General features: G+C 40.4%; 1 protein-coding gene across 6 annotated transcripts; it reads left to right on the top strand.

Moving 5' to 3' along the window:
- Positions 1 to 4739: 4739 nt before the first annotated feature.
- Positions 4740 to 13785, top strand: LOC108935881 (6-phosphofructo-2-kinase/fructose-2,6-bisphosphatase 3-like). 6 transcript variants are annotated; one of them, XM_018754843.2, is made up of 15 exons: positions 4740 to 4947; positions 5993 to 6121; positions 6903 to 6999; positions 7079 to 7145; positions 7250 to 7324; positions 7591 to 7647; positions 7827 to 7951; positions 8033 to 8261; positions 8391 to 8537; positions 8726 to 8830; positions 8960 to 9089; positions 9594 to 9656; positions 10232 to 10296; positions 10392 to 10571; positions 12469 to 13785. In XM_018754843.2, exons 1-15 carry the CDS (start codon positions 4866 to 4868, stop codon positions 12520 to 12522), a joined length of 1605 nt encoding a protein of 534 aa, XP_018610359.2. In that variant the 5' UTR covers positions 4740 to 4865; the 3' UTR covers positions 12523 to 13785. The 6 variants fall into 6 exon arrangements, with proteins under 6 accessions (XP_018610359.2, XP_018610362.2, XP_018610358.2 ...); XM_018754846.2 differs by lacking the exon at positions 12469 to 13785 and adding an exon at positions 10734 to 11336; XM_018754842.2 differs by lacking the exon at positions 12469 to 13785 and having other exon boundaries at positions 8054 to 8261; positions 10395 to 11336.
- The last annotated feature ends 2243 nt before the right edge of the window (positions 13786 to 16028 follow it).

Raw genomic sequence — 16028 nt, 5'->3', positions numbered from 1 at the left:
CAGATGCTTTTAAAGGTTTTAATTTCTTTTCTCCTGTGTAGTCAACAGTTTTTTTTTTTCAATTTTTCCAAAAGTAGTTGTTTTTATACTTCTATACACAATAATTTTTTTTATCCAAATTTGCCACTTTGTCAAGGTGGTCTTCAATATAGTTTGCTCACACCTAGGGCCAAAGAAAGCTAATATGGGCTTTTTTTGACCCTTGCAGAAAAACCAGAAGAAGAAACATCTTAACAAGATGTCGCCTCGGCTCCAAAGAGTGATGATCGAGTTACAGAGATATCATTCAACGTGACAGTTCTCAATGGCAGATGCATTGTCTAGAACACATGGACCTGAATCAATAACTGAGAAGAACCTGAATGAAACTGAAGTAGCACCCCACATTTATGTTCTGACAAGTATGATACCAGTATCGCCTCCATTGAAACCTAGGACTGCTGAAGAAATATAGGAAGACCAACAATTACAAGAGTCTATCAGTTGTGCATGGAATGTTACTGAACAAGAACACAATAGTAATTCCAGTTGTACTGAGAGAAGGCATTCTTCAGAGACTTCATGTACAGGACATTTAGACATTGAAAAGATTGAACCGATATAGTGTCTATTGGCCTCCAATGAACATCACAGTCAGGCATCACAATCATCATCCAAAATTGCATTGACTAAGAAAGACAAGGAAGAGAAGCTTCACCACAGTGATGCTCCTGTAGAGCAAAACAAATTGAAAGCTCAGGTTGTAATGAGGTGCCAGTCCTCAGGAGATCATCAAGGACCATTTAAAAACCACAAAGACTGACTATAAAACCAGAACAAAGAAATCAGTATATACACTAGTGTATAATGTTGTTTAGCTTGAATGAGTGTGTTGTGTTCTATAAAGGGTGAGAATTTTTATTTTTTTTTTAATTTAAGGAAAGGAGATGTAAGGATATTACCAAAGAATATTCCTTACAAGCTGACAACTACATAGTAAGGTGCACTGTATAAATATCAAGGATGGAACTGAACAAGTGTAAATTTGCTGTTGAGTTATAGTATTTAATGAACTTGCACGTCCAAGAAGATCGGCGCTGTGTATCAGTTGCAGTCTTATTAATAGCAACAACATAACATAACAAGAAAGATTGCCGCCTGTTCAGCCTTAACAGCTGGAAGCCCCACCTTCCCCATCATCACCACAGAGTCCACACCCACCCGCTGTTTAGCTTTATATATCACCAATTTTTATCAGCTTGCACCAACAGGACGACTAGTACCGAACAAGATCTGTCATGGATTGGTAAGCTTCATAATTTACATCATTACATTTTTTGTAATTTATGGAGAATATCCTTTAATGCACATACTCAGGTGGTTCTACAGTTCATCCGTATTTACACTGAGGGGATTATTATACATCATGTTGTGTTTACAGTATCACTGAAATCTATGTACATAAATTGTGTACTTGTCTTGTTTAGGGAAACAGCAAGCAAGGAGAAAAGCTTTGTTTTGGCTGTTGCACCATCTTTTATTGAACGTTTGCAAGCATTTAATGATCTTTCAGTAATTTTGATCGATGCTGACGAAGTGATAAAGGGAGCAGAATATGAACAAATACGGTCTTTCATTCTTAAAGCAAAACAGAGCTTTGAGTTATCAGAGTGCAAAGCTTCAGGTCAGCTGCAACTTACAGATGAAGAATATGAGCGTCTGATAGCAAAGATAGGAGAACTGCAAAGGCAGCGAGAAAACAAAGAAACAGAACATAAAAATCTGAGTGATGAACTTGCAAGCAACCAAAGAATGTTGCAGAGTTACAGGCAGTCATTAGAGAATGCAAGATCACACTTGGCATCAACACAAAAAACACTCAACGAAATTCGAGCAAGAATGGAACACGATGAGGCTGTAAGAAATGCTGGCATTGGACTGATGTTTATCCCAATTGTTGGGCCAATCATTGGTGAGTGTCCAAATTTGATTTTTTCTTCTTCACTTACGTCCACATTGTGCTTTCATTCACAAGCCCTGATTTTTTTTTTTTTTTGCCTATTGTACATTTTAACTGGTCTTATTGCTTTACAGGAGGGACTTTAATTGGGGTCTACCAGACAGACTTAAACAATGCTACAGGAGCCAAAAATCAGGCTGAAAGTGAAGTGCAATGCTGGGTTGGTCGTGTGGAAAGTACTTCTCGGGATCTGTCAAACTGCGAAACAAAGGTTAAAGAGAAGATGACAGAGATTTCCAACGTGAAGATGAATTTGGAAGAAATAGAGAAAGTCAAACAGGAATTGTCAAGGCAGCGAAGCTCTGTTGCTGCTATACAGGAGAAGCTCAGGGCTGCCGTCAGAGTTTTGGGCAAACTCACTGGCAGAGCTAGTGTAGCAGAAGCTCAGACAAGGAAGTTTGTTTTTTTGGAGCCCATCATGGCGATATTACAGGAGATACATGACATTGTTGCAGGGATCTCAGAGAAGGTTCAATATCTCCTTTGTCATGAAACAGGTGTAAAAAACACAATTGACTGCTTTGAACAAAACAGCAAAAAACTGAAAGCTCTGTGTGACAAGAATTGTTGAGATGGTATAAGAAAGTCAAACCAAGCTTCAAATAAAAAAAAAAAACCTCTTTCTTTTAATCATAACAGACTCCATAGGCATGTGTATGCCTTAAGTGCTTCAAAAATGCAACGTCAGTATATTCAGTGTGTAGCATTCATGAGTCTGTACTAGTCTTAAAAGAGCATGTGAAATTAACAACAAATTAAAAATTGTTTTCCTCTTTTCCTTATTTTTTGTAGTTTTATTTGATCCTTCAATCTTCTATTAAAATCAATGAAATACGACTTTCAGTGTTTCTTTGCTTTTTTATAAAACAAAAGAGTTTACCAGTTGCCATTTACACTGGGGAGTAACATTCATAAAGTCAACAGTTTTCCTGAGACAGGTTCTACTGGGCTGTGGGAGGAAACCTGAGCAAAACACAAATGACACAAACACTGAAATGAAACCCACAACCCAAGACATATGAGACACCATTACTACAGTAAGGTGGTGACCTTTCTGATCTTCTGCCCATATTTTGCTTACAAATTGCTCTGTAATCTGTGGGTCTCAGGTAATCTCATCTCTGAATTAGTGGTAAAAATTCCAGAGGTGCAAACATAATAGAGCCTAAACATTCCAAAAAGTCAAAAAATATACTTCCAGAAGCAGAGCTTTCTGAATCCATTTGTCAGGGCAGTTTTAAAATTAAAAATCTATATTCATTAATCAAGGCGGGGTGTGGTGGCACGGCAGTTTTGGCCGGTGCCTGCTGTGTGGCGGGTCCGGGGTTTGAGTCCTGCCTCGGATGCCTTGCGATGAACTGGCGTTCTGTCCAGGGTGTTCCCCCTCTCCCTTCAGCCTTGTGCCCTGTGTTTCTGGGATAGGCTTCAGCTTGCTGCGACCCTGCTCGGGACAAGCGGTTGTCGATGTTGCTATTCATCAATTGTATTTACACTTATTTTTATGTTCATTTATATATGAGACACTTTCCTCCAAAGCAACACACAACTCATTGAACAAAATCTAAATTGCATTACACCAGAGAGGTATAGATGCAGAGATGAGATTGTTAAAGTTCATTAAACTAATATCACCAGCATTGATTAAAGGAGTCCTTCTTGAATTTTGAGGATTTTGGACCTTTCGTGCATGGGACCAGTGAGCGGGCAGAGGAGGAGCATAGCAGTCTGGTTGGGGTGTAGCGAGTGATCAGGTTTCGTAGGTATAGGGGATCAGATCAGTTGATGGCTTTGTAGGCTGTAACCAGAGTGATGAATTCGGTGCGTGCAGCTCCAGGAATCCAATGGAGAGAGACAAGTGGGGGTGGGGGTGCTGTATGGGAATGCTTTGGAAGGTGAAACACAACTTGTACTACAGTATTTTCTATGAGATGCAGAAGTCTGATGGCAGAGGCCGGAAGGCCAGACAGGTGAGAGTTGCACTAGTCCAGGTGGGATATCTCGCCTGGACAAAGAGTTTGCTGTGAGATAAGGGCAGATCCTGGATGTTCTGCAGGACTATTCTGCAGGTCCAGTATGTTGGGAGAAGGAAAGATGTCAGTCAACCATTATTTGTGTGCTTGCACAAAGTGTTTTAAAATGGATTTAAAATTTTTGGCAAGAGTTACTTATGTCAAAGCAGTAACTGTTTTCAATTTTTATTCAAAATTTCATTCAATAACTTTAAAAATTTCAAAGAAAATGCTATGGAATAATGTTATTTGGTTATCTCATATCAAAAATAGGACATCATACAAAAAAAAAAAAAAGACATATCATATGTGTCTTTATTTTGTGAAGGTTTCTGCGCCCGCGCGCTGTGGCGTTTTCCCGCAATGCATGGAAGTTCCAATTTGGGAACAGGTAATGAGGAATGACGGGGTTACCGGGGTGCAATACCGCATACTACCGCTGGGGGGCGCGCATCGACCCTCTCCATTGACGTACAGAAGCCTTGATTTAAATTCATAGGTCACATGAACGCTCACCCCCCCCCCCAACGTGTTAGTCCGGCACGTTGTCACGTTGCACGTCCTGCTGGGTATTTAAATAGTGGATCTGGGAAGGTGTAAATATAGCGCACTGTCAGGGTGCGCATTGCTCGTACTGTGAATATCTGCGGTCCTAGGCTATGTCCATCCGATAATAATAATAATAATAATAATAATAATAATAATAATAATAATAATAATAATAAGAAGAAGAAGAATTAGGGCGAATGTCTATTGTTTGCTTAATGTAATGTAGAGTTATTCTTGCGACAAGTCTGGAACGTGGAAGTGGACTGGAAGTCACAATCAATCAAATCGATTTCTGTTCGTTAACAGGAATGCCGAGAGAGCTCACTCAGAACAGGATCCAAAAGATCTGGATTCCGTGCAAGGATGATAAAGCGGCTGTTTCTCGGAGATGTAAGTGCGACACGCCCGACGTCTTTTCACTCACTCTTCTCTCACGGTGAGCTGCCGCTCCGTTCAGGTGTACAGGAACGAGCACGTGACTGAATCTGAACGAATGGCCCTCACGTGACATTGAATCAATGATTGATTGTGGACCGACTGGCCCGAGTCACCTTCTGGACGCACCGTGGGGTGGCACTTATTGCATTTTGGAAGTGAGTACAGAGGATGTGATATTCAGTCAATCACTGGGTGAACCGCTGGTCCAAATCACGGTCAAACTGGTCAGTGGTCAGTAGTCAAGAGTTCAGGTTGGGCTCACTTAGGGTTATAATTACGGTTGGGATTATGGGTTGCGGTTGGGGTTAGGATTAGAAGTAGGGTTAGGATTTGGTTAGGGTTAGGGTTAGGGTTAGGGGTTAGTGGTTAGGGGTTAGTATTAGTTTTGACTTAAGGTTGAGGTTTAGGCTTATGGTTTGGGTCAAGAATAGTGCATCTTGCTTTTATTATTCTTTTTATGTTAAAGTCTTAATGTTGTTCCATTTACAATTTCTGTGGGGTAATATTTGTTCTTTTATTCATTTTAAAATTGACAAATTTAATGTTGCTTAAATTCAATAAACAGTAATAAAACAAACTGGTAACCCATCCATTGAGTTCCCTGCTCATGTTGAATGTTTCCAAGATAGAGGCTCCTGTTTCCTATGTGTTAATGAATATAGAATTTAAAAAATAAGCCTTAAAGTGAATTCTTTCTAAAATTCTTATAGCTTTGTTTGATGTTTTACTAAATAAATTGAGTGATTAAGATGTTATTAAGGTTTCATAGACTGTGATTTATTGTTGGATTTACAAACTATTTGAGGAATGAACAGACTTTTGGTCCCAGTTGCGCTTGTAAGATGTATTTTTAGTTTAGTAGTTTTTAACTCTCCACCTTTGGTCTTTAGAGAAGTGAAGGAACATCCCCTTGCTGGAGACCACTGCTCGATATGTGACAGCCCCATACACCACACAGTGCTCTAACCATCATTCTCTAACCATCTCCCTGGTCTAGCTAGTGGAAACCCCCACCTGACCAACGCACCCACTTTGATTGTAATGATGGGTTTGCCCGCCCGGGGAAAAACCTATATGGCTAAGAAACTGACCCGCTACCTCAACTGGATCGGTCTTCCAACCAAAGGTACTGCACATCACGTACCCGTTAGCCTCTCGGATATTCCCTTCTGCCTTATGTTGGAACTGGAAAATCAAATAATCACAGCAGAGGGAGGAACATGACACTGGGGACACAGTCTACACACTCACAGGAGCCTACAGAGAGATCTGACTTACAGCAGTTTCTCTCGTGCTTATATACGTTGTAAGTCACATACATGGAAAAAGTTGATAGTTGTATTACATCGCTTGTTTGTCAGACTATCCCACCAATAGCACTTTTAAACTTTGTGTCAGTTTCCGTGAGAAAGAGAAAAACACCCATATCTCACCCACATATGACCCAGTGCTGAACCCCTTCACCTCATCTGTTATACTTTTTATCCTAAAAGCAAAGAGACATGTGCAGTACAGGACATTCTTGCTCAGCAGTTCTATACATTGAATTGGTTCCTATCTATCAGACAGCATGCCCCTTAACTTCAGTACCTCTTTAAACTAGAGAAAAGGTTACAACATTGATTTTCCTCTCCCACCTACGATGTCTCATTTTTGATGAAAAGTTGTTAGTCAGAGGTGTAGGATTGGTGTATAACAGTCTTACAGTATTGGTACAGTCCTATATTATGAGCATGGAAAAGCTTTCATTCTGTAGTTATCGCCTGTGCCTTCTGGTCCTCCTCCTTGGTACAGCTGGTAGATCATAAGCTTTCCTACTTCTGTGGTCCTGTTTTTCAGGATCTTGCATTTTGAGTAGAGATGCCTTTCATGTTTCTGCTGCATTCCTGTGGCCTGTCTGGTTTTAGTGTTCAACGTGGGTGAATATCGGAGGGAAGCGGTCAAGAACTACAGCTCGTATGATTTCTTCAAGCCTGACAATCAGGATGCTGTGAAAATTCGGCAGTGAGTAGAAACAAGGCAGGATGATTGACATGGTATGGTGTTTACCGCGAGCCTTCCTCATTACGCCTGTCCTCTGCAGGCATTGTGCAGTTGCGGCGTTGAGGGACGTACACGCTTACTTGACCAAAGAAGGTGGTCAGGTTGCTGTAAGTACACTAGCGTGCCACTTGCCCACCTGACAGTAATGGATTTAAAGCATGACAAGGGCAAAAGGGAGTCATGTCAACCATTGTCAATTGTTCTCCTCAAGGTCTTTGATGCAACAAATACTACAAGGGACAGAAGGGACATGATCTTATGTTTTGGATATGAAAATGGATTTAAGGTTGGTATGATTATTGGTGTGATGGACTGGAATCCTGTCCAGGGTGTACCCCCTCTGCCTTGTGCCCATGCTTCTGGGATTGGCTCTGGTTCACTGCAGCCTTGCTCAAATAAGTGGTTATTGAAATTGGATGGATGACTATGTTGGGACTCAGAACTTCTTGCTGCCAACATGAATTTAGGGGAATAGCCATGAGCATTGGAAGTCTATCGGACACTGCACAATGTGCTGCCTGTAATAAGACGATGGAATTTTTTTGTCTGCAGATGTTCTTCATTGAATCAGTGTGTGATGACCCTGCTGTAATTGCCACAAATATTATGGTAAGAACTCCACATGTACTATGAAATTTGCTAAATCTGCTGTAAACACGGGTTATTTTGGAATTTTTCCTATTTTGTACTTGAATCACCTGATCTGAAGCTACCGCTCTGGTTGCATGGTTTTGGTGATTCTCGCTGTGTTTCCCATGTTCCGTTACTTCCGTTCCTGCTTTTTACAGGAAGTAAAAGTATCCAGTCCGGATTACCAAGATTGCAAAATGACGGATGCTGTGGTGGACTTCCAGAAAAGGATTGAATGTTACCAGGCTACTTATGAACCTCTGGACCCTGATGAGTATGACAGGTACACATGGCAGAAGTGATAGAGGTGTTCATGTGAATGTGTGTCAACACACTGATGTCGGTTGGCACCTGTTGCATTCAGCCTTCACGTACCTGTCTCCAGGAACCTCTCCTTTATCAAGGTGATTGACGTGGGCCGCAGGTTCCTGGTAAACAGGGTCCAGGACCATGTCCAGAGCAGAATTGTGTACTACCTGATGAACATCCATGTGCAGCCACGCACCATCTACCTCTGCCGTCATGGTGAAAGTGAAGACAATCTGCAGGGCCGACTGGGTGGAGACTCCAGCTTGTCTGTCAAGGGCAGAAAGGTGTGTGTGCGTGTCGCGTGTGTGCGTGTCGCGTGTGTGCGTGTCGCGTGTGTGCGTGTCGCGTGTGTGCGTGCGTGTGTGTGCGTGTGTGTGTTGTGGACACCTCCCTCAACCCCACATTATCTCCAGTTTTCAGTGGCCCTGGCTCAGTTCATGGAGCTACAGAACCTACAGGAACTGAAGGTGTGGAGCAGCCAACTGCGCAGAAGTATTCAGACGGCCGAGGCACTGGGTGTGTCCTACGAACAGTGGAAGGCGCTCAATGAGATTGATGCTGTGGGTTGGTGTATTCTTCTAAAGCTTAGCACCAACTTTTTTTTTTTTCCCCAATTTATATCAATTATTGACATTCATACCTGTAGAGAACAGTTTGTGCTTTCATAGCAGTACCTTGTGTACATTTTTTGGCAATTTATATCCAAAAAAATTCCAATTATTCTCTAAATGGGTGTCATTGCGCACAGGGGGTGTGTGAGGAGATGACCTATGAGGAGGTCAAGGAGCGCTTCCCAGAAGAGTTTGCACTGCGGGACCAAGACAAGTACTACTACCGCTATCCCAGAGGGGAGGTGTGTTACCATGATGACCTAAAATGACCCTCTAGATTTAGGGTGGTAATGCTCACAATACTAGGATATGAAGAAACCTAGGGTTCTGTATATCAGAGCTGTCTGATCGCTGCCTGTTTCAATGTCCAGTCGTACCAGGACCTAGTCCAGCGGCTGGAGCCGGTCATCATGGAGCTGGAACGACAGGAGAACGTGTTAGTTATCTGCCACCAGGCTGTCATGCGCTGCCTCCTGGCATACTTTCTGGACAAGAGTGCTGGTGAGGTATCTTCTAGGGTGTTGCACCATTTCTGGGGAAACAGCATTGCACTGTATGGCTGTGTATGATGTGCAGTTGGTTCTCTTCTTATGAACGTTCAAGTAGCCCACCCTTTGTTGATGCAAACTTTTGAAGAGGTTAACCCCCCCCCCCCCCCTCCCCAACTGTAGTACCCTTCAGCATGGTGTTTACAATACATTACTTCAATAAAATTGCCCAGCTGTAAAAACTGGTCATTTTTTAGGTACTTTAACATTGAAAGTTGCTTTGGAGAATATTGTCAGCTAAATGTAATTGTTCTGTTTTTTTTTTTTTTTTTTAAAAAATTCCGACTAAATTCTAAATTACAATATAGCAGGGCTTTTGACAACAAGCCAATCTTCTATTACTTTCAAGAAAAGATTGCATTAAGCGATGAGGTACTAATTTCTGGTAAAGAAACACAATTTTGCAGACTTTGTTGCAGTATTCCTGTTGCGATGCATCTATTAATGTGTGTTCCAGACGAGATGCCGTATCTCAAGTGCCCATTACACACAGTACTGAAGCTCACCCCGGTGGCATACGGTGAGGCCTGCTCTTCTCTCAGTAGTCACTGATAATGTTTTAACTTATTATTTATCCCTGTGAATCACCTTGGACAATGGCTTATCTTACTAATTACCTGCCTGATTGATGAAATACTATTTGCTTGCTCACTCACTCACTATAGAAAGCTGCTTATACTAAGGCAGGGTGACTGTTGTCCGGAACCTACGCCAGAAGAATATGGTACCACATCCCAGACAAGACTACAGTCTACCGCAGAGCAGCAGCGCGCACACTCATGCATTCATGGATCCATTATGGGCAATTTATTCATCAGTGTATTAGAAACACACCTTTGGACTGTGGAAAGAAACCAGAGCACCTGGGGGAAAGTCACTCAAACAAGGGAGAACATGCAGACTCCACACAGACAGCAGGGAACCTATGTCCAAACATGTAGCCCACTTTTTGTGAGGCACCTGTGCCACCGTTGCACCACCATGCTACCCATATTATTATTATTATTATTATTATTATTATTATTATTATTATTATTATTATTATTATACCTGCTTGACTAATCAGTGTGAGTGCTGGTGCTCTTCTGTGCACAGGGTGCAAGGTTGAGTCAATCTTCTTGAATGTTGAAGCGGTTGACACTCACAGGGACAGGCCAGAGGTAAGTTGTGTGACGCCCTAAAAACTGCTGTCTTAGACAATACCAACACCTTTCCATCCGCAGTATGGCATGAACACACACCTTTCCATGTTCAGCAGGTGAAGAGGGGTCCTGGCACGCTCATCAGGCGGAACAGCATCACCCCTCTGACCAGCCCAGAGCCCACCAAGAAGAGCCGCTTTGAAGGCATAGACGATCAGTCTATCCCAGAGGCCTCCCCAGCCTCCCTGTCCCTTTGCATGGTGCCACAGCTCTCTGCAGTTCTGTCCACACCGGTCAGTGTCATCCCCCCACCCCGACCCTTTTTTGTCCCTGGTTCCTCAAAATGTTCTCACCTTCCCACTCCCTTATGAAAGCACTCCTTTTTTTTCTCGTCTGGTTTACTACGTGGCCCCTTTACCTTTGTCTGTCTGTCTGTGATCTTCCTCACATTGCAGCGCTGGATTGGTACAGTGTGTCTGTAAGTACCTCTGACTTTCGTACCCTTAGCATCTTGTCAGCAACCTTTTCAATGCTCTGTGGATACATCCCATGCGTTTGTGGAAACTGGTCTTTGTTCGTGGTATTTACAGCCCAGTCAAAATAAGCCTGTTGACTTCCAGCATAAAGATTTCCCCAGGTCTGTCTATACAGGTTTAAAGGTAGCCCAGGTTTTTTTCATATTTGATATTTACCAATTAATAATTTGACTGTTAGCTAGTTGACATCAGACAGCAAATATCCACCCAAGTTTGAATAAAATCACTACTCATGGGGTGTTTCACTTTGAAAATGTATATATGCACCATTTTTTCACATTATGAATGGTAGAGCTATGAATTTGGCAAAATACAAACATTTTCTAGTTTATTTTTGATTTTATTCGCTCGCTTTTGTAGAGTGAAAGTGATTGATGTGGCAGGAGATGCTGCTTTGTAATGGCTAATTTTTTTTTTTTTTACCTGTTGCCTAGTTACCAACCAGCCCAGTGTTGTTTACCTGTTTAGTTACCTGACATGTTTCCTCTTAGTTAAGCTTAGTTACTGAAGATATATATAATACAGTTCTCTGACAGTCACTGCTAGTTCTTGATAGAAGCCGTTCCTGCTTGGTAAATTCAAAAAATCAACATAGGAGTTTGAATTTCAATGTAACTAAAAGTTAGTAAAAGTGTTTTTTGTAAGGTATCTTTTATTTTAGCTATACCTAATTTCTACAGATCATAACCAGTAAATAAATCAAAGGAAGCCTCTGTTGTTTGCTTTTTATTGATTGTGACTTACTAGTAAAAGTAACTTTTGACTTATGAACAAATGGAGTTACAGACATTTACTCCCTGTTGTGTTCAGGAGTTGGTATATTTAGTTTAAAAATCTGAATAACTTAAATGCAAAAATATTATTATTTAGTGCATAAGTACTGTTAGGGAGCTGGTTATATGACTCAAAAACAGTTACTAATGTTGTCATTCACTCTGTTATATATATATATATATATATGTGTATATATATATATATATATATATATATATATATATATATATATATATATATTTTTTTTTTTTTTTTTTTAATTTTAGGGTTTCTGCCTTCATTTAGTGGATGTACTTTGAAATTCAACAAGAGACTAACCCTAACTGATATGAATGCTTTTGCCTTTCTCTTTCTCCTTTGCACTTAGACACACAATTTTGCATTATCTGAAAGTTGTCTCGTTGCTGGTGTTTCAAAGGTAACACACTCTCTTATCCCAAATGGATCTTTAAGCTCGGTCACTGTAGTGGCTATACTGAGCTGATCCTCTGTGCACCCCTAGCTTCTGGTAGTCAATCCCATATACTGTTTGTGTGACATCAGACCCCCCATGAAGCACAAGGTTGGGGTGGAAGTGGTATTAATGGGGTCTCTCAACATCACTAAATGTCTCAGTGTATAAAAATTAAATGTTCTTTAATATCATTTAGTCTTGCTTGGGTTGTTTTTGCACATTTGATGTGGAATAGGTTTATAATACGCGATACCATACTGTTGAGAAACTACGGTAGTTTCCATAAATCTACAAGATAATCATTTCAGCAACAGGATGTTGCTGCCTTCTTCTTTCATAGGCGTCTGCACTTCCCTTGTGATTTCTGCACTTCTTTCTCATAGCCAAGTTGCATTGAATGACTTTGTTTTGTGTTGGTCCTTACAGAACATGAAGAAAAGCTCCTCAGAGCTTCATGAAGCTCCGCTGCTCTGCCAGTGAGACCCTACAGTGTACAGTGTGTTATTGGGGATCATCTCACAGAAGGGAGCTCTGTCTACTGAATGGGAGCAAACCTTTTTTTGTATTTTTTTTTTAAAAATTTATTTTTTATTAATAAGGAAGGAAAAGCAACAAAAATGCTGAAAAAATTAAGCATCTCTTAGTTTCACTGGTCAAGTGCAGGTTGTTTTTAAGTGTATTATCAGTTTCGGTATTTTTGCATTCAAAACTTTTGTTGCATATGTTTATTTTAATATTAATTTATTATATTATGTAAAATGTCTCAAATGTCATTTGTTGCTGTTTAACGCGGGTGTGACATACTGAAACAATGTCACTGTGGAAGCAATGAACTAACATCTTTGCACATCTTTTCTCCTTCACATATAGATGTGCAGGTGGCAAATTACCCAGAGTGCCTAGTCGTCATCATCCCCCCCGCCGAGGTCTTTATTGTGAAATCTAAATGATCTGTTGCATGGGCATATTGCTCAGATTTCAGCAATGCTCTAGTTCATTTATTTTTTGTGTAGTTTAAGCATTTTACTTTCAATAATTTACATTTACATTTACTCATTTAGCTGACACTTCTCTCCAAAGCAACTTACTAATTATGCTCAATAATTGGTAAATTTGATCATTTCCCAGAGTTCAGTGAGAGGAAAAACACTGCCATTTGAGATCAACTGCAATCATTTAAAACTTTTCGTAGCTTTATTTTTAATGCACAAAGAAAAACCCCTTTTTCTAGAAATGATTGTGTCTACAGTTCAACAAATGAGCTTTATGTAAAGTGTTTCTGGGGATAAAACAAACTCTGGCCAGCTATGATTGGAGGGCAACATTGCTGGTCCTCACTGTTAATGGAGTTATCAGTGACTTTTTTTACTCTGACACATGGGATTGTATTTGGACGGCACATGTCGTCTGCTTTTTATGAGTGCCTGTTCTGGGTATTCCAGAATGTATGCCTTAAAGAAAACAAACTGCATGTTTGTTGGTGGAAAAATATATGATTTTCAAGAACTGTCTTCTTTACTTGGTTTTCCACCCTTCATCGCAGTAACTAAATATAATAGACTTCATACCATATTATTGCATTTGAGGTGTGCATTTTTTTTTTTACTAATATAGTAATTTGCTGTATTTACTACAGTGTTAAAAGAGTGTTATAGGTGGAGTCATGATGTGACAAAGTCACACCTGCCTGCTGCCTACTGGATTGCTGGTCTTTGATTGTGGTGTAATAAGCCCCCCCCCCCCCCCCCCAACCCCCAAATACAATACTAAGGGTATCGCATCCTTTATTATAATGGGTACCCATGTTCAGTATTCCAACCCCCTACAGAGACCACTTGTTACCACGAATTCCACTCCCAAAATTCGTAGTGTCAAATGTGCCAAACGCTATCAAAAGCTTCTTTTGTAAGAACTTTGCTGCTGTCACTACGTCGTTGTATACATACCACATTCCTGTAGCTGCATGTTATTTCCTTGAGGGTCAATACTTTATTAATATTTTAAAAATGAATTATGACTTCTGATTCATCTGTTACTTATAGTTACTAAAGGTCTGAAAGTTCAGCTTCACAACTTCTCTTTCCTGAATCTCTTGAAAACAAGTAGAGATCATGCAGAACAAACCCTGGTAAATCAAACAATTTAAATTATTTTAAAGTGTAATACATACACATATCAGCAACAATGGCATGTTGACAAACTAGCATTTTGATACCTTTTCCACTTTTGATGGAAAATATTTGACAGAGACCTTGTGCTGTGATGAGCGAAGAGCACAGCTTCGAGTAAAATCAATGCTGTATACAACCTGAAGCTTCTGTAACACATGGCTTGTTGCCAACATCTCATGTACAAGCTGCAGTTGCTCGTAATTTGAGAATGTTTAAGAATGTATGTACTCTCCCTCTCCCTGTTCAAACATAGTGCATTCCTAGAAGTTGACTTCTCATAAATCAGATGTAATTGCCACTAGTTTCAATGGCAAATATTTTTAAGTGTTCCCGACCTCGTTGATACCCATATATGCTAAAATACAGCCAAATCCCATGAAACGACAAAATTACTTAAACAGTTATAACAAAATAACATGGAGGTACAATAACAGTGCTGTCTCCTTTTATTATTTACTCTAATATATTATAGTATAATACTTCATGGTTGTTCAGCTCTTTCGCAGCTATTCTGCTGGATAGTCCAAATGGGCTGCAGTTACCGATTAGGGGCCACAATTATGAGAACGTAAAAGAGATGCATTAAAATGAATAAAAGGGATTTGTGACATTCTGATACTGGAGTTACCTTGCTTTACTCTTAAAGCACTTGAGCAGTTTCCTTTCGTTGGTTCAAAAGCCATGGATAAATAAGGGCTTTTTCTCAGAAATAGAAGAAGCCTCTACATACAGGGAGATGCAATGCTCAGCAGAGCTCATTTGTTACGTGACACCAGCCAGGAGTTCATTGTGTGAAGGGCAGACTCTGCTCACATCTTCTGCTGGCCTGGATCTCTGTGGCAATGCCTAGGGCGAGGTACGCACACACACCCCAGTGCCCACGTCCAATCCTGTTAGCCTCAGAGTGCGAGCGAGAGGGATCGTGGGAACACACAATAGGGGGGCTCTCAGGTGGACATGAGGTTTTGCACTTCGATGCATCACAGTTTCGTCGACACCCCCAGTGGTGAGCAGCCACTGGGGAGGCACGAGAAAGCACTGGTGGATACCATCTGAAAGCAGATTAATAGTCATTAAGAGGTGCTTCATTTTCAATCAGTTTACTGTGGTAATGTCTTTCAGGGGACTTTCCTTCCACTTCTTTTACAGTGACAATTAAAGCAAGGATAAAACAGGCATTACTGTGAAGTTTAAAGTCAGCTGCCACAAACATTAATACTGCTTCTGAATCTGTGCAAATTTAGAAGCTCAGCTTAGTTTATAGCATATATTTTGCAGAAAAATACTTTGTTGACGGCCCTGAGTTAACCTTGCTGGTAAAGATACTATATGAAAATAAACTAAATGGATCGCAACTAAAAAATTTTCTGTATTGATGGGCAAGTTTGTACGACTCAGTTAAAAGTAACTGAATAATTATGTGCTCTATTAGACAATAATGCATTACAAAACAGGTGAAACTGCAAAGAAATACTGCAAATAATGTTATTCTCAAATGAAATTAAAATTTGATACATTTAATTGGAATATACTTTTCACCAAGATGAATCTGCACTCCTTTTTAACAATTTTTTGCAATATGCTGTAATTCTAAAGTTCATATGAGGATCCTAATGACTATGGATTGGGCATCATTACAGCTTGTTGATGCATGTGTCGGGTAAACTACCTCCTTAATCCATGCAGACTTCTCTCATACTGCATCTTTTGGGGCACATGTGGAAGAAGGATGGAAATGACATTGAATATGAAACCTGATTTCCATAGCATAGACACTAAGCATTGTGGGCACTTGCTCAAGCTGTTGCAAGAGGG

The sequence above is a fragment of the Scleropages formosus genome, chromosome 5 (assembly GCF_900964775.1).
Source record: "Scleropages formosus chromosome 5, fSclFor1.1, whole genome shotgun sequence".
Taxonomy (NCBI): Eukaryota; Metazoa; Chordata; class Actinopteri; order Osteoglossiformes; family Osteoglossidae; genus Scleropages; species Scleropages formosus.
This window is presented reverse-complemented; position numbering and strand designations above follow the sequence as displayed.